The sequence below is a fragment of the Colossoma macropomum genome, unplaced genomic scaffold (genome assembly GCF_904425465.1).
Source record: "Colossoma macropomum unplaced genomic scaffold, Colossoma_macropomum, whole genome shotgun sequence".
In the NCBI taxonomy this organism is placed as follows: Eukaryota; Metazoa; Chordata; class Actinopteri; order Characiformes; family Serrasalmidae; genus Colossoma; species Colossoma macropomum.
Window position 1 is genome coordinate 16,024,080 of NW_023494797.1, and position 26,305 is coordinate 16,050,384.

Sequence of the window (26,305 nt, forward strand, 5' to 3'; positions counted from 1 at the left end):
GACTCTAGGCCAAGGCAGGTTTTCTCTAGTGGCTTAAATGAATACATTTTTCCTAAATCGCTGTTATCGCAGCCTCTTGTAAACAGAAATGTTCTGAAACTGATACATTTTAATATACATACATTTTTTCAGCCGAATGTTGCTGGATCCTCTGAATTCCGTGGTCATTAACAAGCCAAAGTACAGCTATTGCTGACATCATGAGACTGGCAACCTCACCAAAATAACCCACACAAAGCAGCCAGCTTCATGAAACGTGGCAGTTAAGTTTCTTTGGCACTTTTAGGCTGAGTGACTGGTGTTGATACAGTGCTGAAGTTGGATTTACTTCCACGCAACATCATTTCGGTGGCAGTAGAGTCTGCTTGCACGTGGCACGTATGTAGAAATAATCACATTTCAACTCTTCACAGACCCTTTAATTCAAGGGATCCAGTGCCACTTGAAGGGAAAACGTACACAAGAAAATGTATCTGGTTTGGAAAAATTTGGTTTACCACAGGAAGTGATAACGGTAATTTACCTTTTCCCCATAGAGTAAAACTGCTGGGTTCCTAATATGTGCAGGACACCTTTTAGCTCCAATATAACACTAAAGAAGCAAACTTCAGACACTGAACATGTCTTGGGTGAGCGGATGGTGGTGGTGGGGGGTTCAGCATATTTGATTTTTTGCTGAACTATCACTTTTAGGATAGAGCATGGACATCAAAACCTCGTCCTGCCTGGATGCTGATGTGAGATTTGTGTTCTTTGCTGCGCTCTGACTGCTCTGACTCTGAGAAGCTGACCTGAAGAGCTCCTCCGGGTCATTCCTCCATATGTGTATATTTCTTATTTCTCTTACCAGCCAGAGCCAGCAGTGTGACGGCCAGGATCCGGCCCACGTTCCTGAGGAAGCGCTGGGCCGCGGCTCTCAGGCGGGCGGCCAGCAGATCTGCTCTGCTGGACTCTTCCTCCGGCGCACTGGATGACTGCCTACCATCCTCCTCCTCCTCCTCATCTTCATCCTCATCCTCCTCTTCCTCATCTGTACCAGCCTCCTAGAATGAGGACAAGGATAGTATTAATATTCAACAGAAAAAGTTAGTACATCTCTCCTCTGAAAGAGCCGCACTCTTCACTGATATATGCTTATTACTTGGTGAGCTCTGTACATTCTTTTAAAAATCATTCCACATCAGATCTTTTAAATTTGGCTTTTATTTACAGTTCTACCCTGTTTTTGGTGTTATTTATGTTATTGTCTCAATTTCTGTAATAATATCAATTCATTATGTTATTACATTAGTTTCTTTTCATTAGTTATGTTATTTAATTTTATCACTGCTCTGTAAAGTACTTTACACTTCTACTTGTACGAAAGATGCCCTACGAACGATTATGTTCTGAGTAACATTTCAGTTTCAACAAGAAGCAGAAAGACAAGGACAATGGAAAAAGAAGTAGAAGGACAATGAGAAGAAGAAGAAGGAGACAGAGAAGAACAATGAGAAGAAAAAAAAGAAGGACAATGAGAAGAACAAAGAGAATGACAATGAGAAAAAAAGAGAAAGAAAATGAGAAGATGGAGAAAGAGAAAGACAATGGAGAGAAGGAGAGGGAAAAGGAGAATAAGAAGACAGACAATGAGAAAAAGAAGAAGAAGAAAGATAAGGAGAAGGAGGAGGAGAAACTGAAAAGGAGGAGAAGCATGTGGAAAAAAGGGAGAAGAAGAAGACGAAGACAAACAACAACAAAACAACAACAACAACGTTCTCCAGAGCTCATTCAGACACAGATAAAGAATGGCAAAGAAATAACTCTTCATAATCAAATAACCTCTATTAACAACAAAAAAGCAGCTCTATGAGTTTAAAACGGTCATTTTTATGAAGGCAGGTAAACGTCAGTCACTGAGCTCCGACAGACGGAACAAAGCTGCACAAAAACAGAGCAGATACTGTCCCAGCAGGGTCTGATAACCTGGGAAAATGTGGCTGAGAGAGAGAGAGAGACAGAGAGAGAGAGAAACAGAGAGAGAGAGAGAGAGAGAGAGAGAGAGAGAGAGAGAGAGAGAAAGACAGCAAAGAGGGAGAGGGAAACAGAGAGACAGCAGAGAGAGAGAGACAGACAGACAGAGGGAGAGGGAGAGAGAGAAAGCAGGGAGAGAGCAGAGAAAGAAAGAGAGAGAGACACATACACAGAGAGAGAGAGAGAGAGCGACCCATATCTATCATTAGTGCCATAAAAGGATCTGCAGCACACATTTCATCATCAAGTTGCCGTTGACCTGCTGTCCACACTGGATGATGACCGTGGTGAGTGAAGTTTACAGTGAAGCACACAAGCTGATCTGACTGCACTCATTATGGCCTCATGGCCACTTACTAGTATAGAAAAATCAAAAAAACGAATGTGTTTGTAAATTTAAACCTCCATCTACATTTACATCTCTGTCTCAATATCCATCTTTTGTGGAAACCACTGTTAGTGATTAGAACTAAACACTTCTTCAAGGGTTCTTTAGTAGAGAAAATAGTTCTATATAGAACCATGAGCACCCAGAGTACCCTTTGCATGATTAAAGGGTTCTTTGCATCATGAAATGCTTCTTTAGATTGGTAGAGTGTGTTTCATTTGATTCTACATAGAACTTTTTTGAAAAGTGTTCTATTTAGCACCCAAAAGGGTTCTGTAATTGTTAAGATGTCAAGACTGTAACAATAGGAGAACCCTTTTTGGTGCTATACAGAACCTTTTTGAAAAGGGTTCTATATAAAACCACATACAACACATTCTCCATCAATGTGAAGCAACAATTAACAATTGAAAGAACGCTTTAATCGTGCAAAGGGTTCTCAGAGTGTTCATGGTTCTATATAGAACTTCTTTTTCTTTACTAAAGAACCCATGAAGAACCATCTTTTTTAAGAGTGAAGGTATCTGAATGCATCCTATTACTAAATTGAGTGGGGATCCTATGCATACACCGATGCTAAAATGACTGGGCTTTTTTATTATTATTATTTATTTATTTATTTATTTTAAGTTCTTTTTTTTTAAGATTTCATTTTTACTCAGGCAGCTCCTCTATTTAGTCATTCTCATTTCCAAACAGCTACCCAGATCATCCCTCATGCGATACGATGCTTCCAGGCTGGGAGGCTGAAGCACAAGCTTCACCCAAAACACAGAGTTTTCACCGCATCTTTTCAAACTGCTGCTCACACTGGTCAGCTTAACATGCCTGAAGGAGAAAACTAACTGCCAATGCTAATACATCAGCTAACAGACGCCCACATAGGCTAACACTGTGATGAATGATTGGGGTCATCCTGCCCAGCGAGCGAGCAAGCGAGAGAGAGAGAGAGAGAGAGAGAGAGAGAGAGAGAGAGAGAGAGAGAGAGAGAGGAAGCAGGAGGGAGAGAGAGAGGGAGAGAGGGAGGTGGAAAATTAAATAGGGAAAGAAAGAAAGAAAGAAAGAAAGAAAGAGTAGAGAGATAAAAAGTGGAAAAAGAAATGACTGGGGAGAAAGAAAGAAAGAAACAACGAAAGAAAGAAAGAGAAATAGGGAGAGAAAATGAGCAGAGAGAGAAAGAAAAAGTGGGGGAAAAGAGACAAAGAAAAACAAACGAGTGGGGGAGAAAGAAAGAAAGAAAGAAAGAAAGAAAGAAATTTCTTTATATCCGCTTATTCGGACTCCAGCAATTTAGCTCCGCCTATTAACCCTGATTATAAGGAGTGTTTCAGTCTGGACTGCTTTTTGAATGAGGCACAGTTACAGAGCAGCCAATCAGAACGGAGCTCATTTACATATATAACGAAGCGGCTGAGTGTAAACAGGCTCTGAGTGCTCTGATGGTGTCTTAGTGGTTATTTTATTCTTAGACTGTAAAAATCATCTTTGTTTGACGTGAAATCCAGCTTTACTGTCTTATGAGTCGCCTGTATTTGTGCTCGTGTGAAGTCGTGTGTTTTTAGGTTAGACTATCAAACCACGTTTTACAGTGTGGGGATGAAACTCGTGATCTCCCGATGATGAGGCCAACACTTCGCACATAAAGGTGCCACTCTGAAGCTTTTTCCTAAAGTGGCTCATAAATTTCTCAGGGTGGTGATTTTGGGGGTCTGTGTTGTTGAAAGTCCCTCAGCAGGTGGAGAACTCAGTACTTAAAGGGCCCAGACGCTACAGTTATACTGTATTTTATTTTTGTCTCTGAGGTCCAATTATATCATCTGTATGGTGCTACGAACCAAAAAGTCATAACTCATTTCTACATGACCATTTTCCTGTCGTTATACATTAGAAATAACATGCTGCTACTGATTATATGTAAATGAGCTCTGTTCTGATTGGCTGTCTGTATTGTGCTTCATTCAAAAAGCAGTCTGGGCAGAAGCATGCCTTATAAGTGAGTGGGCGGGGCTAAACTGCTAAATAGATGGATAAATATGTAGATGTGTCGGTTTTTCATAACATTAGAAAAACTGTACATTCAAAACAGGCAGTTTTTTCAGCATAGTTTCCATATATGGACTGAGGAGTGAATGGTATGTTTTGAAACAACAGTGCTTACATACGACGTTATTTTAATTAAAATGACGTTTTACTATGATGTGGGCCCTTTAAAGCTCTGCAGAAGTGAGACATTTTTAAAACGTAAAATGTCAATCAAAACGAAAAATCAATTTAGCATGGGTCGTGTCGCACTCCCACTTATCAAATATGTAGTTTGGACAAGTGTTCATACAGCTGTTAAGAAAAAAATCACATTGGTGTCAGAGTGAGACAAAAAATCTAGATTCGTGCCACTTCAGGCCTGTAATGTGAACACAGCCTTATAAAGGTCACAACAGACATCACTTTCTCCTCAGAACGCTTAAATGCCCATCTGTCAGACACTGTCAGGCAGGTGACGGCTGTTAGTCAGGCTTCAGTGCAGCTGGTGTTGATGAGTGAATAACCTGATGTCACAGTGTCTTCCAAACGGCGTCACTTCCACAACATGCCAACAGTGCGACGAACATCTCGATGGAGACCAGTTTAATTTTTCCACATTCTAAATTAAGCCCTCAGCAAACTTTCCCCCAAAGTGCACATCATTTTCCTTCAGACGGCATTAAATTCAAGGCTGCGATGGCGCAGCAGCGCTAATGATGGTTAATAATCCGGCCGAGGCTGTGTTTCCCGTGTTTGTGTGCGGTTTCTCAGGACGGTATCTAAGGATCTTTCACCATCTGCCCGGCTGACGAGAGAAACACGGCAATCAGCCGATTCGCATGACTACACACCCAGATGGAGCACAGCAGAGAGAGAGAGAGAGAGAGAGAGAGAGAGAGAGAGAGAGAGAGAGAGAGAGAGAAAATGGAAAAAGAGAGATGAAAATGAGCAGGGGAGAAAGAAAAAAGGAAAGAAAAAAAGAAGAAAAAGAAAGAAAGAAAGAAAGAAATAGGGAGAGAATGAGAGTAGAGAGAGAAAAAGAAAAAGTGGGGAGGAAAGGGAGTGAAAGTTAGAGAGATGGAGATGGAGAGAGACGGAGAGACAGAGAGAGAGAGAGAAGAGAGAGAGGTGGGGAAATTAGATGGAAAGAAATAAAGAAAGAAAGAGAAAGAAAGAAATAGGCGGTGAAAAAGAGTAGAGAGAAAAAGAAAAAGTGGAAAAAGAGAGAAAAAGAAATGAGCAGGGGAGGAAGAAAAAGAAACAAAGAAAGAAAGAAAAAGAAATAGGGAAAGAGAAGAGAGAAAAAATGGGGAAAAGAGAGAAACAGATAAAGAAATGAGTGGGGAGAAAGAAAGAAAGAAAGAAAGAAAGAAAGAAAGAAAGAAAAAGAATAAGAACGAAAGAAGGAAAAAAGCAAGCATGAAAGAAAAAAGAAATAGGGAGAGAAAAAGAGTAGAGAGAGAGAAGAAAAAACAGGAAAAAAGAAAGAAAAAAAAGAAATGAGAGGGAGAAAGAAAGAAAGAATTCATAACCTTTTCATGTAGTAACTTTGAGGGAGCTTTGTGAGGCATTAAAGGGATCAAACCACAGAAAAATAAAATCCCCTCACTTCTGTAAAATAAAGGAGTCTGAACTAACATGTAAACAAACCATCCACTCCCCAGTCCACACAGTCCACACAGTCCGCACAGTCCACACAGTCCATATAGTCCACACAGTCCACACAGTCCATAGAGTCCACACAGTCCATATAGTCCACACAGTCCACACAGTCCATAGAGTCCACACAGTCCACACAGTCCATATAGTCCATATAGTCCATAGTCCACACAGTCCATATAGTCCACACAGTCCACACAGTCCATAGAGTCCACACAGTCCACACAGTCCATATAGTCCATAGTCCACACAGTCCACACAGTCCACACAGTCCACACAGTCCATACAGTCCACACAGTCCATATAGTCCATATAGTCCATAGTCCACACAGTCCATATAGTCCACACAGTCCATATAGTCCACACGGTCCACACAGTCCATATAGTCCACACGGTCCACACAGTCCATATAGTCCACACAGTCCATATAGTCCACACAGTCCACACAGTCCATATAGTCCATATAGTCCATAGTCCACACAGTCCATATAGTCCACACAGTCCACACAGTCCATATAGTCCACACAGTCCACACAGTCCACACAGTCCATAGAGTCCACACAGTCCACACAGTCCATATAGTCCATAGTCCACACAGTCCATATAGTCCACACAGTCCATATAGTCCACACAGTCCACACAGTCCATATAGTCCACACGGTCCACACAGTCCATATAGTCCACACAGTCCATATAGTCCATATAGTCCATAGTCCACACAGTCCATATAGTTCACACAGTCCATATAGTCCACACAGTCCACACAGTCCATATAGTCCACACAGTCCACACAGTCCATATAGTCCACACAGTCCATATAGTCCATAGTCCACACAGTCCACACAGTCCATATAGTCCATAGTCCACACAGTCCATATAGTCCATAGTCCACACAGTCCACACAGTCCATATAGTCCACACGGTCCACACAGTCCATATAGTCCACACAGTCCATATAGTCCACACGGTCCATATAGTCCATAGTCCACACAGTCCACACAGTCCATATAGTCCACACAGTCCATATAGTCCACACAGTCCACACAGTCCATATAGTCCACACAGTCCATATAGTCCATAGTCCACACAGTCCACACAGTCCATACAGTCCACACAGTCCATATAGTCCACACAGTCCATATAGTCCATAGTCCACACAGTCCATATAGTCCACATGTGGAAACTAAGCTGCAAAAGTAATCCATTTTGAATTCACTGTTTTTGTGACGTCACAAAAATCTACATATTTACATCTTTATATCCTCTTATTCAGCCTCCAGGAGATTAGCTCCGCCTATCAACACTGAAGTTATAAGGAGCATTTAAGCCTGGACTGCTTTTATATAAGGCACAATAAGAGAGCAGCCAATCAGAACAGAGCTCATTTACATATATAATGAAGTGGCTGAGTGTAAACAGGCTCTAAATGCTCTGATGGTGTGTTAGTGGTTATTTTATTCTCAGACTGTAAAAATCATCTTTGTTTGACGTGTAATTCTGTCTTATGAGTCGCCTGTGTGTGTTTAAACTCTGCTCTGTGGCCGGAGATGATCTGAACGCTGGGCATCTGCTGTTTGCACAATGAAAATAAACTCTGGCTCCTGAAATGACTCTGTAGCCGGATCTGTAAAAAAACTCCCAACACTCTTCTACCCCATCTCTCTGTGAATGTGTTCTCATTAGTGCCTGTCTGGGAGGAAGGAACGAATAAAAAGTAGAAAAGTGCTTTTCCTGAAGAAAATGTACTGTGATTGTGCAGCTTAATCAGTTGCTCGGGGGATGTTAGGGTTCTGGCTATCGGTCACTGCGGTATTTCAGGGGGACTTAAGAATAAGAACAGTGCTCCAACTTTTGCACCCCATTCATTCTTATGGGAAACAATCCAGAGTAACGCTAATTGTACAAAAACCGTCTGTCCGATCAAAAAGCTGTATACATACACAGCATTCCCAATCAGACTGAACGTTCCGGAGTCGGACTGGTGTCGCTGTCTGGAAAACGGCAGAACATGTTAGTGAACAGAAGTCCAGAAGAAGACGAAGAGGAAGAGGAATATAAATCAGTGGTCTGCGCTGCTCTACATAGACAATAAGTGGAAAAATGCAAACATGGAACATTTCTTGAATTACTTTTCTCTCACCCAGTGAATCTCTTCACCCCATTCCTTTCTTCTTTTTCTCTTTTATACAAGGCAAATGGTGAAATTCTTACATTTTGTCTCAACTTGGTTAAGAAAGAAAGAAAGAAAGAAAGAGAAACAAAGAATGGAAAAGAGAGAGAAAGAAAAAGAAAGGACTGAGAAAGAAAAGAAAGAAAGAAAAAGAAAGAAAGAAGGAAAGAAAGAAAGAAAGAAAGAGAAAGGACTGAGAAAAAAAGAAAGAAAGAAAGAAAAAGAAAGGACTGAGAAAAAAAAAGAAAGAAAGAAAGAAAAAGAAAGAGTAACAAAGAATGGAAAAGAGAGAAAGAAAAAGTGGGAAAAGAGGGAGTAAAGGGAGCGAGATGGAGAGATGGAGATGGAGAGAGAGAGAGAGAGAGAGATGGGGAATTAGAAAGAAAGAAAAAGAAAGAAACAATGGAAAAGAGAGAGAGAGAGAAAGAAAGAAAGAAAGAAAGAAAGAAACAAAGAATGAAAAAGAGAAAGAAAGAAAGAAAGAAAGAAAGAAAGAAAGAAAGAGAAAGGACTGAGAAAGAAACAAAGAAAGAAAGAGAAACAAAGAATGGAAAAGAGAGAGAAAGAAAAAGAAATGATAGAAAGAAAGAAAGAAAGAAACAAACAAAGAATGGAAAAGAGAGAGAAAGAAAAAGAGAGGACTGAGAAAGAAATAGAAAGAAAGAAAGAAGAGAAAGAAAGAAAGAAAAAGAAAGAAAGAAAGAACGAAAGAAAGAAACAAACAAAGAATGGAAAAGAGAGAGAAAGAAAAAGAGAGGACTGAGAAAGAAAGAAAGAAAGAAAGAAAGAAAGAAAGAAAGAAAGAAAGGTTAAACCTCTGGTAGTGTCTCATATCAGGCAGCGTATTCAGAATGATGTCCTGTAATAACTGTAATGGTTGTGCCTTCATCCCTCTTAGCGTCGTGCGGATAATAACAAAGGAAAGCTGGAGTGAATAAAGGAGGCCCTGCTGGTTTCCTCAGACTATTAGCACTGAGTGTCACATTCACATTTACATCATCCTGATCGTGTCTGATCTCTTAAGACAAAACCGATTTCATATTATTAACCTCAGTGGACATCTTACACTTCAAACTTCAATCTGAACCCAGCAAACCTCACTGTACATCTGTGTAACTACTCTGTGCCATAATACCAGATCTATTACTGTACAGGAGCTATTTTATAAAATGCTCATATCGTCCTGTAATACACTGTAAATTTAGTTTATTTTATGCCTCCTCAGTTCCTGGACATAAGTACATTTCACATATTCATCTCTTTTATCTCTCACATTGCACTTTTATATCTACTCTCATCCTTTAATCTATTTATTCTTCTTTTAAATTGTTCCATTTAATTAGTATCTTCAGTTCTGTAAATATTTGTTAACAGTCTGTGTAAACTAGTCTGCTCAATAGGTTACAGGTCATACATGTGTGACTCACCAAGACAAACTCATATGTCTACCATACCCTGGTGAAATAAAGCGATTCCAATTCTTTTCAAAATTTCTGCATAATTTACTTGTTAAGAAGTAAACAAAGTCGGAGTGCTCTGGGGTGAAATACTCTGTTCTAGAGAAACGTATCGAGTTGTTCAGAGTGATGGTCACAGGAACCAGACATCTAAATAATTTGATGCAGTTAAAGAAAGTTCTCTTATGAAATGGCTGAACTATCATTTTTTAAATTGGTGGAATTCCCCTTTGAGCATATGTGTCCAATCCTCAGTGACAGATTAATATGACTGTGTTTTGCATTCAGAATGAGCTAAATCTGTACTAGGACAATACTGAGGAGTGTCCACTCTAGTCAGTCTCTGCGGTTTCAGTGAAGGTCAGGAAGGTAAAGTGGTTCTACATTCCTCAGTCTAACGTGACCCAATAAAACTCCAGAGAGCCTGAATGCTCCAGCACTTCTCTGACCACTTACTGACCACATATTTCATCTGGACAGCATTACTGACTACTACAGGACCACCACAGAGCAGGTGACAGTGCACCTGACGTGGTGGTGGTGTGTTAGTGAGTGTTGCGCTGGTACAAGTGGATCAGACACAGCAGTGCTACTGGAGTTTTTAAACACTGTGTCCACTCACTGTCCACTCTATTAGACACTCCTACCTTGTCAGCCCACCTTGTTGATGTGAAGTCAGAGACGATAGCTCATCTGCTGCTGCACAGTTTGTGTTGGTCATCCTCTAGTCCTTCATCAGTGGTCACAGGACGCTGCCCACAGGACACTGTTGGCTGGATATTTTTGGTTGGTGGACTATTCTCAGTCCAGCAGCGACACTGAGGTGTTTAAAAACTCCAGCAGCACTGCTGTGTCTGATCCACTCAGACCAGCGCAACACACACTAACACACCACGTCAGTGTTACTGCAGTGCTGAGAATGATCCACCACCCAAATAGTACCTGCTCTGTGGTGGTCCTGTGGTGGTCCTGACCATTGAAGAACAGGGTAAAAGGGGGCTAACAAGTACTATATAACTACAAAGTGCACCTATATAGTAAGTGGAGCTGAGAAAATGGACAATGAGTGTAGAAACAAGGAGGTGGTTTTAATGTCACGACTGATCGGTGTATAAATCGTAGTGTGGACTTGTTTTAAAGGGGTCACATTAGTCCACTTACAGCACTTTAGTTTAGTTTACATACCAAAACCATGAATAATTCATTTGTACACTTTCCAACCTCTCTGCATCCCTTAGAACTGGAAAGGCTGTTTGTTACTGTGCCTTTATATGACATTTTGAGAAAGAAATCTCATGACTAAACTCTAAAAACATCGGCCGACCTTTACGCTGGCCGAACATTATATAAAGACTAGGCCAACAGAAACGGTCAGAAATTACATATAAAATCTCTTCACATTAATCTACATTCAAAGCTGAGAATGTTTTTTTCGTGTTACCACCACAAGGTTTTCCTCTGACAGCGACAAAACGCCACCTCAGCAGTAACTGCTTTGTTGAATAAGGTGTTCAGGCTGGTCTATTCCTCAGTAATGCGGGGAGGCAGTGAACCAGCATGAGCAGCCTCAGCGTCCCGCTCTCCCAGCTGAACACCATCAGGCTCTGCAGGTCGTCCTGACTACATCAAAGCCCAAATAGAGGCTTTCTCTCTGAGACGGCCCTTTCCACTGTTACAACACAAATACACAGAGGCTGTGAGGCTCGTTTAAAGTGGTGGGCCGAGCATCACCTGCAGCGCAGGCCACAGCGGGCACTGCTGCAGTTACATATCGCTGCTGTCGGAACAAAACCTCATACCTCTAAAATGATAACTTTACAGGAGAAGGAGAAATACGTTACTTTTAATGCAAGTCAATGGAACCAGACTTTTTTGGGCCATTTTGGGTCGTTTCTTTTGGCCCATTCATCATAAAATCTACACACAGTGTAAAGAGAAGCAGGCATTTTTATGCCAAAAACTGAAAAATGACAAAAATGCAGATACAAGGTTTTTTGTTCCGACAGCAACGATATAATGCTTTAAAACTGTATTGTTGCCAGTCAGTGTCTGTTATCGCTGGTGACGGTAAAAGCATGTGATTTTAGATTAACTATTATTCACTAGAGGTTTGCTGAAACAGGCAGAGAAATCTGCCGCAAGTGTGAATATTACTTTCAATCAATGGCACTTGTACATTTTTGCCATGTTTTCAATGTTGTCTGACATCAAAACAAACTAACTTACGCATGTACGTAATTCATTGTGTAAGTCATTCAGGAGAGTAACAATACACATATTTTCAGGTTCAATGCTGAAAGATTGGATTTGATTTTTGATATGTTAAAATTTCTTGATTTTAAATTAGCTGCATTAATTACATGACCTCTCTGATAGAACATTTTAGATGCCTGCCATGCCATCCTCTAACAAAATAAGCCCCAAATTTTATTACTTATAAGCACCTTCAAAAAAAAAGCCATTCATATTTTTTCCCATGTTTTTGCTGCTATTTGACATCAAAGCCAATGGAAAAGGACTGCAGATTTGAAACTGTTGATAAAGAATGTAAAACAAGTGTAAAAGTAACTCTTTTTGCAGCGACCTACGTAATTTAAAGTGTATCATAATACATATTTTCAGATTTGATATGACTTATGATTCTGAGGTCAAGATTTAATTTGGGGTATGTATTTAGTCTTGATTGTACAGTCACTTGAGTGTCATTTGACTGTCCGGGTGAATGTGTATCATAAGCCCTGCCCACTTTTCTCTGACAGGCTGCATTCTGATGGCTGCTTTTGATCACCGGCTCCATGAAACGATCAGTGGTTTCCATTAAAGACGGTAAATGAGAGAAGCTTAGAAGAGAGTGAGGGGTATCCTGACAACGCAGTTTTCCATACATTATTTTAAAAGTTTTCAGATTTTTCTAAATCATTACACACTAAAAGGGGAAATTTGCCAATTTTTTTAAATCTTTAAGACGTAAACAACATTGTTTGGAGTGGTTTGATGTGAAATGCATAATTTTAGAGAAACTTACTCAGAATTGTTCGTAATGGTGGTGATAGGAACCAGAAATCTGAAGTCTAAAAGCTCTCTCACAGAAAGTTATTATGTGAAATGGTTATAAATACACTGCCAAATGTCTGAGACATTGTTTCATGATAGTTATAAAATCTGTTTTTTTTTTTAAATATTTTTTAAAGCCATTCATGGTAGAGAAGTGCAGGCAGTGCATTGTGAGGTAAAATAACCCCCAAATTAAATGCCTTTCTTTCAGATTTATTACTTTTTTACCACTATCAACATTACATATGAAAACTCTGAAGACACACCTAGGTTTGCTAGTGGTTTTGCACAGTAAATAAAATGGCTATATTTGTGCTGTAGACATCATGACCCCTGGTTCCTATCACCACCACTGTATTGAAGTCAGTCAGGTAAGTTCCTCTGGAATGAACCATTTTACATTAAACCACTCAGAATGACTGAACGATTGAATTATGCAGAAAATGTGAAAAATCGGTGCAATTCTCCCTTTCATGTAAATATGTAAATGACATTTAAACAGCCTAGCAAAATGTCAGAAGTACCTCTAGACCAGATAAAGGGTTAACTATGTTTTCATAAACCATGCATGCAGAAGGTATGTGCTGTAGGTGAATGTATGAGAATCCAGTGGCCAGTGGTGGAGCTGCAGGCCAGCAAGTGCATGAATGCTGCATTGTTGGAATAGCCGAGAGGAGGGCCCGCAGCTAAGCTAACAAACATTTATCTAAACCAGCAAACATTTACAACAGCGTTGAAAGTGTTTCTATTGTTGGCTGATTTCAGCATGGTGGGCACAAACGGCTTGTAAAGCTCTTGGGCCTCCGTTGCTAATTGATCTAATAACGTTTCTATTTTTTTTCTGCGCTGACACACATCAGGCTGGCTTTGTTTGTTGACTCGGTTGCCTTGACAGCGGCAGTAGGAAGTTGTTGGGCGCCGGGCAGCGGTGCAGCAGATGGAATGAAGGGCGCGAAGGAAAAGAAGAAAAGAAAGTGAGGGCAGGAACATGAAAAATGCAAGCAGCAAGTCTGAACTTTCACCACAAGCATGTAAAATGAAAAAAAAGCATACCATATATTACTGTAATGCTACACTTTCGAGGGATATTTTGGATTCTGACCCTGTTCAGCAGAATGAATGTGCACGTGGTGCGTATACATGCGAGTGTGTGAGTATGAGTCAGTCAGGGGACTCATAGGGGCCGTATCATAAAGATATATATCATATAGTCCGCTTGAGTTCCACTTGAGATGAGCAACATGGCAAAAAATATCATAACACAAGACATTTTCATGGTGCTTGGTACAATATTTTGACACAGACACAACACACTAGTAGCGCCATATTTAAAAACAGCCACCAAAAACTGGGCATAATGACCTTTATTCAATACTTCACACACGGCACTGCACTTAAACTTTAAACGACACTAATTACGCTCATTTTGCAAAGGAACATGCGGTTGGTTAGTGTTTAAAATACTGACAATATCCACAACATGGTTAGAAAAATCTCATTGTCCATCACGATAGAAAAATCTATCAGGATAATGGTAAAATTAACATCATATCGCCCAGCTCTAGTTCCACTTGTACCTTTTGTGTAGCTTTATTAACCAACAAAAATATTTGAAGGCATATGATTCCCTAAATGTAACTAAAGCCCAGCAGTGAGGAGCTGAACTCTTCCCTCCTCTGCTATCACTGAAGACGGGCCGGGTTGCCTACAGAGCAGCGCTGGTAGCTGTTAATAAAGCAATTCTTTTAATTTGAGGGCTGTCCTACTCAGTTCCAAGGGGTTAGGGTGACACTCGAAAACATGGGGTAGGGGTAAAAAGAAGAAATGGGACTGGACCTTAGTCTCTTGCTGAATAATTTAAAAAGTATTTGAGCCGGAGTGACTGTTTATTTTATACAAACAAACTAACCATCTCTCCTCCATCAGAAACGTAAAGTTAGTTTCCAGCGCCTACCCTTTATGAACAATTCAAAGGAAATGTAAATGCTACAATTTACGCCGTAGGGCTAAAAATCAGACTGGATGGATGCAAACAAAATTAATTCAATACAGTTCTATATTTTGTGAACTGGATGAGTTTTCCGACCAAAATACATAAATTATACTAATCAAAATAACTATGATTAGTGAAGAGAGACTGTGTTAACTGTGGAAAATTCATTTTTCACCACAAAGTGGAAGAGCAAATATCAGAATGATCAAATGTGAACATATTTTATTTACACTACAACTATATTATATGTCTATGCATAAAATCGTCCAAAAAATGAACTGCTCTGAATTTACACAGGGGTGGGTTTGCACTATTTTTCACTGCATTCACTAGGTGGCTTATTTGCAACACTGCACTACAACTAACCCCACCATGTGGAAACTGCACTCTAGCCTGGGTGGCTCTCACTGGGAGTTGTTTATATGCTTCAAAACTTTGCTATGTTACTGGCACCAGAAGGGTGATTAACATATTATGTGTCTTATACACAGAAATCATGATGAAGAAAAAGGGCACTTCAATGGTACAAAAGCAGTCTTCAGGGTGAATCTGGAGAGAAATCTTTCTGACGGCAGTTAAAATTCACAGATGACGCTATGGGAGTCAGAGAAGATAAACAAACACATTCTACTTGGACCTGTTTAACTACATAAAACATATTACATTTTACCCCACATTATTTGTGCCCCGCTCACCCTGTCCAGACTTCAGAGACTACAACAGGACTTGAAGTGCTTAGACAGCAGAGATGAGACTGGTGTAAGCGCAGACAGAGTTGCTGTTTTCTTTCTTTCTTTATCTACCCTTTCTTCAGAAGTGATGCCAAGGAGAAGAAAAGAGGAAGAGTGAGGGCTCTCCACACACGTCCAGTCTGAATGTGAAATCGAACGCCTGCACATCTGCTTAAACTCACTCAGCAGAACGGAGCCTTCCAGCAGGATCTCAGTGTTCCTGCAGGACTGAGAGTGTGGGATACTGCAGCACAGGAATGGGATAAAAGTGACCACATCCTATTGAAGCGAATTTGGGACGCGTCCCCAAATACACCATCATCAGAAGTAAAACTAAACGTAAAGGTGTGCAGCATCTCTCATTGGTTGATATACCAACCACTCATAAATTATATATCATAAATAATAAAAAACTGTATTATTTTAACTGGTTCGATTTTGAAATTACAGCACATAATCATAACTGATAACTTGGCACTCTATTATTGCCAACGTAAAAAAGGTGGCCATTATTTTTTAATGATTCTATTATCAACAAATTGTTTACAATAAATGTCACATGGAATCTACTGGTCATGTTTATGTATAATTAGTCCAGTTTTCATTTTCTTTACTTTACTAGTCAACTTAGGCATTTTGGTCAGAATTATGGACAAAAACATTAAAAATTCATTTTACAGAACCATTTTCCAACTTCTCTTTTTCCCCTTGAAATAAATAGGTTGTGTTTCTTAATGTGCCTTTAAGACTGATAAACGTAAATGAGCTCTGTTCTGACTGACTGGCCTGTACTGTGCCTCAAAACGTAGTCTGGGCTAAAACTCTCCTTAAAACTTTTACCTAAAGCTTGAATGGGCGGGGCTAAACTGCTACAGGCTGAATAGACGGATATATGTAAATGCACAGTTTTTCACAAAAACAATACATTTAAAATGGGCTGCTTTTGGCTGTTTAATGTCCACATATGGACATTATGGAGTGAGACGTTAACGGTAAGCTCTGAAACTTTAGCAATGTTTATATCGGGATAGGCAACCCAAAATGTTAAGAAGAGCCATTTTGTCCTTTCAGCAAAAATGAAACCACCTTGGGAGCCACAACATTTTACAATTATTTTACCATTTTGGTTGTAAATATGTCTCAGTATGTGCTGATGTGTTAGTATAGGCCAAAAATTTGATATTAACGAGAACACAGACTTACTTTACTCTGCTTTAATCTTCAGCTCAGCTATAGCTGGTTTTCTCGCATCTCCAGCAGGAAACTTTTTCAAACGTTTCTTATAAAATATCTCTCAATATTCAATTTTTACGACACTGAGGTCAGCTTCCCATTCGTCAGGTTCTTGTTTGAATTTTCCTGTTCCACCTTAAACGGTTCAGCAGGTAGGAGAAGCTGGTGAATGAGAAGCTGAATTCAGCTTTGTGACTTTTTAGAGTCTGACAGTTTCTTGTTGCAGATTAAACGTATCAGGAAACCAGCTGGATGGATTATAAATGCAAATAAGTCCATTCGTCTCCGAATTATCTGAATTATTACATCTCTCTTTGCCTTTTCGTTACCTACTAGCTTAGCGAGATTGTTATCTGCACTGCTAGTCTGCGCACCAACCTTAAGGGTTAAAGGGTGAATTAGCAGATACATATTAACTCCAACGTTTAAGACCATTTATTGTTATAACTGGGTTACAACAATGAGCAGAGGTTTATTTTACTGCAAAGGAGGATTGTTTTATTATTCTATTTTATTATTATAATCAAATTCTGCTGTGGAGCTGCAAGAGGGCAGAAAAAGAGCAGTATGCGGCTCTGGAACCACACGTTGCCCACCTCTGGTTTATATACAACATCAAACTCTTTTTCAAGCAAAATTTTCATGATATGGGCTCTTTAAACTGCAAAAAGTAAAATGATCATTTAATGCTCAACAAGGTGACCGTTACTGGCCCAGAAATTCCATATTGGTGCTTTCTTATGAAAAACTAGGGGACATTCAGCTCAGTGTTCATCTCCTGCACTCAAAGACAGTGGAAACAATGACGGGTGAGATTAAACTACAGTTTCGATGAACTAATCCACTACCTAATTTTCCATTTTCTCATCTCCGTTCTTTCTTCGGGATCCTCTCTCTTCAGTGAATCCACATGAAAGTGTGCGTGCAGTCGTGGCCCAGAATGAAAACAAAGTGGCGCTTTGAGGCTCGGGATGCCATGTGAATGGGTCTTCAGGGTTTATGACTGCTGAGAGCGCGGTGGTAAAATATTGATGCTGTCACCCCTTCAAACTGCACTCGAGCTGAGAAATATCTACTAAACTCTCTGTGACGTGATGGTTCCATTCCATCTTCCCCCCGAGGCTGCTAGAATGCAGCTAGAGACGCAGACCACCCTGCACACGAACTACACGGGCTACCAGAATGAGCACGGGAGTCGCAAAGCATGAAAAAGAAAGGTATACAGAGGTGTTTCATATATTGCATATCAACTCTAAGGTATGCCAGCCTTTCTTATTTTCCTGCTTAACATTTCGTGACGAGTGGCGCAGAATTTCCCTTTAGGTGGCCAGACTGGGGACCAAGCTAGCAAGCATTAAGGCCCAGAGACATCGCAATACTGTGACTTACAGCCACCAAATACCCAATTTCATTACAGCACAATCATTTTTATATATTAAACACAACACTCCATTTCTTATCTCACATTTACCTGGTGATACTTTTTCCATAAACAACGTCATCAAATCAGTTTCACTCACCTCCTGGTTGAGGGTGGAGCTGTGGGCTGCGGTCCCGTCCTCTCTGCTCTTCACCAAGCGGTTACACAGCACCATGGTGATCAGAGAGATGATGAAGATGCCCAGATCAGGGGCCAGGAGCCGCACCACTGTCCAGGGCTCATCCAGGGGCAGCCTGCAGGGGTGCCATCACAAGCAGTCATTCAAAATTGTACTGCACACTGTACACTAAAGGCCAAAGGTTACAAAGTAGCACTAATTTTGAGGGTGAATGAGTTTGTCTCCCCAGCTGATTCTTCTGTAGAGTTTTATTGCAGCTCTAAAGCCAAAGTTACACTACACAACTTTTACCCTGACTTTAGTCTCGATTTTCAGTCTGACCGACTCGGTGCTGGTTGGCCGTAGTCTGCAGACTGTGGTGCATTTACTGTTGAGTAGTGTGTGCACACTTTTTGCAAGACTTTTTGCCTCCCAATGGGGTTGGGTGGCATCTACATGATTCATACCTTCAAACTGTTTCCAAACATTACCGCAAAATACAGTATTACTGGTTTTGCGCTTTTGTACCAACTCGCCTTCATTATTTCTTAATCGAAAAAATGGTTAGGTTACATGGTCAATAAATGAGTGGACACAGGGCATGATTTTCAAGCCATCATTCAAAAAATGTCAAATCATCTAACAACTGCTAAATGTTAGACAGTGCTGCTAACTAGGAGAGAGGAGCAGGTTAGCATTAGCTTAGCTAGCATGATAACAGCTCTGCTCACCACAGAACATGTTGGATTCTCACTAACTGACACAAGTTTAGAGGATAATGAACCAAATCTGAAGGAATGCAGCAACTGAACGGACAGAAAGGCAAAACGAAACCTGTTGTGTTTGCATCTGTAGTCTGATCGGCTAACTTGGCATTAGCTTAGCGAGTGGGCTACAGACTGAAACAGTGCCACACACCACAGTAAAGTTCTGATTCTGACTGACTGCTGCTCTGGATGATAAAAACGAATGTCAGAGAGAGCAAAAGTCGAGTGACTGATGTTGGAGTGACAGAAAGGTAAAATAGAACCGGTTCTGCTGTGTTTTGGAGTGTAGCGATTTGGCTTAGCTTAGTTAGCAGGACTAACGTAACACACACCACAGCACAAGCTCGGTTCCAGCTAACTGATGCTAAAATAACACTCGCTGTGAGAACACCTGAGCGTGCAGAGACTAGTGCTTAAGTGAAAGCTAAGATTAGCCGTCACTGAGCCGCTATCAAGTTTAGTTTTTCTGAGGTTTTTCCTGGCTCAGATTTTTCCCCCTCTTTCTGTAAGCCCACCCTATCAGTCAGCTTCCACGCCACCAATCAGTGACCCCTCTATAATATGTTTATTTCTCTCTTCTGACATGGATTAGAAATTCGACATCATAATTTTGAAATACTGTCATCATCTTTAATATTGTGGTACACCTTTCTATGCCAACCAATCCTACCTCCCGACTGAGTTTCACACAAGTTGGAGAATCAAATGTGTCTGATTTTTTTCGATCAAACCTGCATGTAATATCATAGTGGATATTGGTCAACAGCTCAGTCTGAACAGATTCCTACAACAGCCAATGAAAAGTGAGAGTGTGATATAATAGTAAATACAGCAAATAAACAAAGAAAAATGCACAGGAGACACTCAGCAAAGTTTTTAAAGAACTGAGTTTAAGTCATGAGCACAGTTGAGTGGACGTATATGTAAAATTATTATTATTACAGCTACCACACTGACCACATTTTCACACCCATCTCAATATGTTTCCCTGTTGCTTCTTTACTGTTGCAGCAAAAACAGCAGCAGTAACAACCTGCTCTATATTTGACCACATGGACTGCTAACGCAACTTGAAACCTATTAGTAGATTTAATCTCTGCTGTGAAGTCGCAGCTGATTAAGGTGGGCCTTCATTGCTGTTGGGGGCACACTGGATGTTTATGCTATAAATGCTAAGTGTTAAGGTGGCCTTGACCATATCTGAAAGTGGTTTGAGTTGAGATGCACTGGACCCAGTTAACAAGGGTACCAAGCACTGTCCACTTTTGATTGGATCACCCAAGATGCCTGTTAATGCCAGGTGTGAATGGGGCCTAAGCTACTACTTACTACAATTCCCAGTATCCTGGTAGGGAATTATATTGAATACGTACCTGGACACACCAATATGCCTCGTCAGCGTATCCCATGAGCTACCTGTGAAGATACAGAGGAATGTATAGTGATAAAACATAGACGTCTGCTGGTGCTGATACATAATATAATGTAGAAACTAGTAATACACCTGGATTAGCATTGAATATAACTTATTTCTACAGGACTACACATGCGATAAAATGAACTAAGTCTTTCACGTTTTATCATGCTTTTGTCATGTTTTGATGTCAAAACATCAAAGCAAATGAAAAAAACATTAAAGGATCAGATTAGTGATATATTTTATTACAAACTTATGTAACTGAGTAAGGATTTATGCCTTTCATTTAAATAATTATATAATTTAACTCAACAATAACTCTAGACGTTTAAGGGCTAAATCAGGAGTTGCCCAGAAAAATGGTCAACACATGCAAACCAAGCACTGAGGCCCAGTCAAAGCTTCCAAAAAGCATTCCCATGAGGCTTTGCAAACCTCAGGGGGGAGTCAGCCAAGGGCGGCAGGCACGCGTTTTGAAGCCGGCTGACTCCCAGCACTTCACACACTCCTGCAGAGAGCCGGGCTGCATTTTTACATTCCTTTAGCTCCTTCAGGATGAACTGACGAGGAAAAGAAGCAGCGGCATCCAAGCCACAAACAGAAATAAATCGGAGAGGCTAATAGCTGCGGCCGTGTGGCTTCACCGACAGCCTCCATGTCATTCCTCATTTAGAGCCGCTGAAGGAGCAGAGAACGGAGTGTGTGAGAGTGTCCCAGCTCTGTGTGTGTGTGTGTGTGTCTGTGTGTGTGTGTGTGTGTGTGTGTGTGTGTGAAAAAGTTGGAAGAAGATGATTCAGAGGCTGTGAAAGTACTAAATTGGATTGAATCATTACGAGTCAACAATCAGCATGTATGACTGTAGCTGTTGTGTTCCAGTTAGTATCTTGAGCAGCTTTTGAAATGACTGGTCTATCCCTTGTTATTTAGAACAAAAAGAGATATATATAAAAAATCTGAATGAGCAGGAGGACTATAACTAAAACATCACCTACACACCATTTCAGGCACTTTCCTCCTCCTCCTCCTCCTCCTCCTTTGTCTCCACATCTTTAACCCTTTAAACTGCAAACTTATTATTCCATTATTAATCTTGAGGCTTTTTTCAGTACTATGAATGATTCAGTAACTACTGGCTATAAACTCATTCAGTAGCTCCTAAGAATGAATCAGTTGCTTCTATGAATTATTCAGTAACTGCTGTGAATCTGATGTGTAAGTTATGTAATATGAGATCAAGGTATTGAAGTGTGACTCTAACGCCCAATCGCATTTTCACCCCTTGCCCCTACCACTTAGTCCTTAGCCCTTCGTTTTGGGCGTTCGTTCACGCCTAGGGTTAGGGTGTCCTGCTTCTTGTTGAGATAGAGGGGTAGGGCGAAGTGTTAGAGCTACATGACCCTCCAAACAGAGGTTTCTCAGAGACTCCAAACAGAGTGTTATGAAGGAAAAAAGAAAAACCGTAAAGATGGCTGAACAAGAGACCGAAGAAACACACAAATGTGAGAATTTTCTCTGTTAGAAACTACAATAACCACTGTTTTATCTTAGTTTACGGTCATTTCAGTGTATTATGGTCCTTTTCTTCACAACAAGCACCAAACATTGCTAGTAGTTTGCTGATGTCTCGGTACCTAGCTAAATTTCCCATTCCATCTTAAATAGTCCAGCAGTACTTGAGCCATACTGACGCCAGAATGTATTTGCTGCTCCATTTAAGGTGGAAATGGAAAACTGGAACGAGAAGCTAGCTGACATCAGCTTCATATCACTGAAGAATTAGTGGTGGGTGATAATAAATAATTGTCCCTCTTTGACGATCATATGATGCCCTAAATGTAACTAAAGCCCAGCAGTGAGGAGCTGAACTTTACCCTCCTCTGCTGTCACTGCAGACTGGCAGGGTCGCCTACAGAGCAGCGCTGGTAGCTGTTAACGAAGTGATGTTTTTATTTGAGGGTCCCATTTCATAGAGGAAGATTTCAACCACTACCCCTTGTAACTCAGTTCCAAGGGGCAAGATGACTCTCGAAAACGAGGGGTAGGGGCAAAAATAAGAAATGGGATTGGGCCTAAGGGTTTAAAGAGTTAACACTGTATATTTACTTACATAATATACAGAAATATGTCATAATGCAGTTATAATGCAATGTGAAGGAATTTACTGCACTAGTGCAGCAGCAGCCATGGCGCAACTTCAGGGATTAGATTCATCAGACACACATATCTGCATGATGTGGCTGCTCTGAAGTCATGAACCCAGTTGACAGTGGATTTGATGGGTCAGTACGCAGTTTACTCACAGTTCTGTCCCAGTGCATAGTCCAGGTCTGGGACGGTGTAGAGGCAAATCTGGAAGCAGACATGAGCCAGCAGAAAGAGCAGACTGGTGCTGAATAAAGCCTTAATGAACCGCCCTGTGTGACCTGCAGGGGGAATAAAAAGCAACACAGAGGTAAAATTAGACAGGAAACATAGCCACACAGAACACTACCATTGCTTGATCTCGGTGTTACTTTTCAATTGTTAGTTAGTATTATTTACAAATTATATCCATTAGTAACAATTTATAATACATTTTTAAAGGAACAACAGCAGCACACAATGGAAAAAACACTTATTTTTCTAATGAAGATAGCATTAATCATAATATACGACTGATATAAGAGTAAAGTTCCCTCCCAAGAACACATATCATAAAAAAATTCCTGAAGGTGGTCATTTTGTCTTCTTTGGTATGAAGAGCAGGTTTTAAATAAGGATGTCAGTTTTCTTTTCCAAACTACTGTTAAAAACACATAAAGAAACTCTTTTGGCCCAAAAGTGGTTTAAACCAAAGCCAATGAGTGCTGAAATCACGACGGGAGAGAAGGAGTAGCTTTTGTCTTTTTTTCAAGGCACAACTTTTATCAGTTTTTCTTTCAATTTAACAGTTTTTGCAAATAAACATGTCAAGATCTAAACAGCTTTTTACAACATCGTAGACTTTGACAATAAAGTCATAATATTTTGAGATAAAAAGTCATACTGTATGAAATTTTGAGAATAAAGTCATAATATTTAAAGAATAAAGTTGTGATATTTCAAAAAGTTGTGGAATTATGACAGTAAAGTGGCACTAATACCAGGAAAAGTCACAATAAAGTGGCCAAAGGGTTTGCTAAAGGAAGGCAGCACCTCCTCATGTTAAATGAGGGGCGTTAAGGAACTGGTAGAGTTTTACGTTCGTCGGTTTCACCAACAAAGAAATACTCAGTCTCCCTGTCTCTCCTGGCACATCAGCACCAGATTATCATAGTATAAGAACACTGAAACGGCTGTGCAAGAAACTGTGTTTATTTAGAATAAAGAACCAGACGGACTCTGGAAACTGGTCTGTTTTGTTGAAGGAGAACCGCAGGCAGGGTCGTCCACACCTATCGGGGCTACATCTCCACACCATTCAAAGAGGACATGAAGTTTCACAGACAAGGAAAACGATAATCAAAATGACCGATCCTGATGGAGTGAGTGAAGCTCCGGCACCCTCGGCGTCATTGTTGTCGCCAGTACAGCAACCGAGACCCCAATGCGTTATGACAGTCCCCCCTACAGTTAGACCACTTTATCCTTGAAATATCGCGAGTTTATTCTTGTACCTTTTACAATTTTATTATCAAAATATTATGACTTTATTCTTGAAATACTACAACTTCATTCTCAGTGTTTTTTGTTTTGGTTTTTTTAAAACAGTGGCCCCAAAACACAAAAAAAGTCCATAAGTTTAAATATAACATACAGCAGAAAAAGGTGGGGAACAAAATGTTCCCGCAAAACTGAACACAGAGTACAGACAGGCACGAGTCAGACAGCAGACTGACGGAGTTTACGATGGGTCATTACATGCTCAGTTAGAGTGCGAGCTGGTTACGGCCTGAGTCACAGCAATAATGTGCAGGAGCTGCTCGTAAGACTTAATCAACATGTACAAATCACCCCTTAAACTGCAGGCTAATGTTAAAGGGCCCATGCTATAGTCACTGTGCATTAGCCCAGAGAGCTTTTTGAATGAGGCACAGTACTGAGCAGCCAATCACAGCAGAGATCATTTACAAAGATCAGTCTTAAAGGCACAGTAGTAACAAAAACAGCCTGACTAATTGTAAGGAATAAGGAGAGACTGAAAAAGGGTATAAAAATGAATTATGATTAGTTTTCATACATAAAAACACACAAATGTCATAATCGGACCGCTGGAGGGGGAAAAAAGAGTCACCCAAATACAGGATTTCCAAGATTATTGGGAGTTTCCATCCTGAAATGACTGCTGCCAGCAGTATAAGAAGTCAGTAAAGCTGTGAGGAGATATCTGCAGCGGGTTCGTCCTGCAGTAACCTTCACCAAGCTTTCACCACAGTGAGGAGGCTGATGTCCGTGAAGCTGTCAACTCCTATTATGGAGGTTAAAAAAAGACTTGCAGAGGAACAAACACTGTCTGGACCACAGCAGCAGATATACGCTTACTGTCTATAGCACCATATGTTTTCATCCTATACATATCACACATGAGCCTAGCTAGTTTTACAAGCCTACATCAGATATAAGCCTACGTTTTTACCAGATACCACTTCGGTTCCAGTTGTGGTGCAAGATAAAACGTCTCCATTATGGGTGGTCTAACTGCATATCGCTTTTAATTAGCCCTACTAAAGTACCCCAAAGTCATAATTTAAACCCCAAAAAGTGAATCTATGTTGAATAAATAATCGCTAAATATTGTTATGTATACTGTTATAATGAAGAAACTACTAAAAATGCACAGAAGCATCCCAAAACCTTAACACCCATTAAAAACGTGAAGATCTATGAATATGCATGCTTACGCAAATGCATGCTTACGCAAACCCCGCCCCTTCCCCTAACAACCCTGCACTGTCTATGTTTGAACAGACCGAGCAGATCAGAAACGAAGCTCCCGCTGAAACTTTAATAATCAGAAAATAAAGCTAATAGCTTAGCTCAACACACCACAGAGCAGGTTAGATTCCGTCTTTGTGTCACTCAAACACTGTCATTCAGCTTCACTCACTCAGTTTTGAGTCTTTATCCTCTAAAACTGCCTCATTTCTGCAGTCAGCTTGAATCCGTGGTGGTGTGTGAAGTTGTTTAACATTCTTACCAGAGCTAATGAGCCTCTGCTGCTAACAACGATAGGAAAAAAGTAGCTTGAGCTAACAGGTCCACACACAAAATCACAGGTTTACCTGCTTACACTTGAGTCTCTATTCTTTAACGTTGTGCCAGTGAGGCGTCGCTAAGCCGGAACTGAACTTGTGTGGTGGTGTGTAAAGCTGTTTTAGCCTTCTCTCTAAGCTAAAGTTAACTTCTAGTGCATAAGTTATCAGTTATCAGATTATTAAATGCTTATAAACGCACTCTTTGACCATTTTTTATCATCATAATTGGCTCCAGGAACATTTCGACGCAGGCGAATGTAAAGTAGGAAAGAGTCTGAGTTTGAGAAGTGTGAGTTTGTTTAATTACCAGCTTTAAACATTGCTAATGCAGCTCAGCAGCCGCTGTGAACACAAACCACGGTCACAAAAATGTTTTCGAAATGTCCTTCACTGCTCTGCACCCCATTCTACATCTTCTTCATAATTAGGGTTGCAGTAAACAACGATTAGAAAAAAAAATAAAACCAAAAACAAACAGTATTTTTCACAGAATGTTGTGGAAACAGGATGAGGCTGAATTCGGCTTCTTATTTGCCAGCTTCTTATTCAAATTTTCGGTTCCACCATAAAAGATGCAGCAGGTACATTCTGGCATCGGGGCACCGTTAGGTAACCAGCACATTATGTAAGGTGGAACGGAAATTCTGAAT

The 26,305-nt window shown here is 40.4% G+C and overlaps 1 protein-coding gene across 1 annotated transcript in view; it reads right to left on the reverse strand.

Annotated features, from left to right (window-relative positions):
* piezo1 (piezo-type mechanosensitive ion channel component 1) overlaps positions 1-26,305 on the reverse strand; it is a 134,844-nt gene that overhangs the window by 73,125 nt on the left and 35,414 nt on the right. Inside the window, 4 exon segments of the mRNA XM_036584417.1 lie at positions 848-1,043; positions 18,241-18,394; positions 20,399-20,441; positions 22,743-22,865. Of these exon segments, the coding sequence (XP_036440310.1) occupies positions 848-1,043; positions 18,241-18,394; positions 20,399-20,441; positions 22,743-22,865 (516 nt within the window).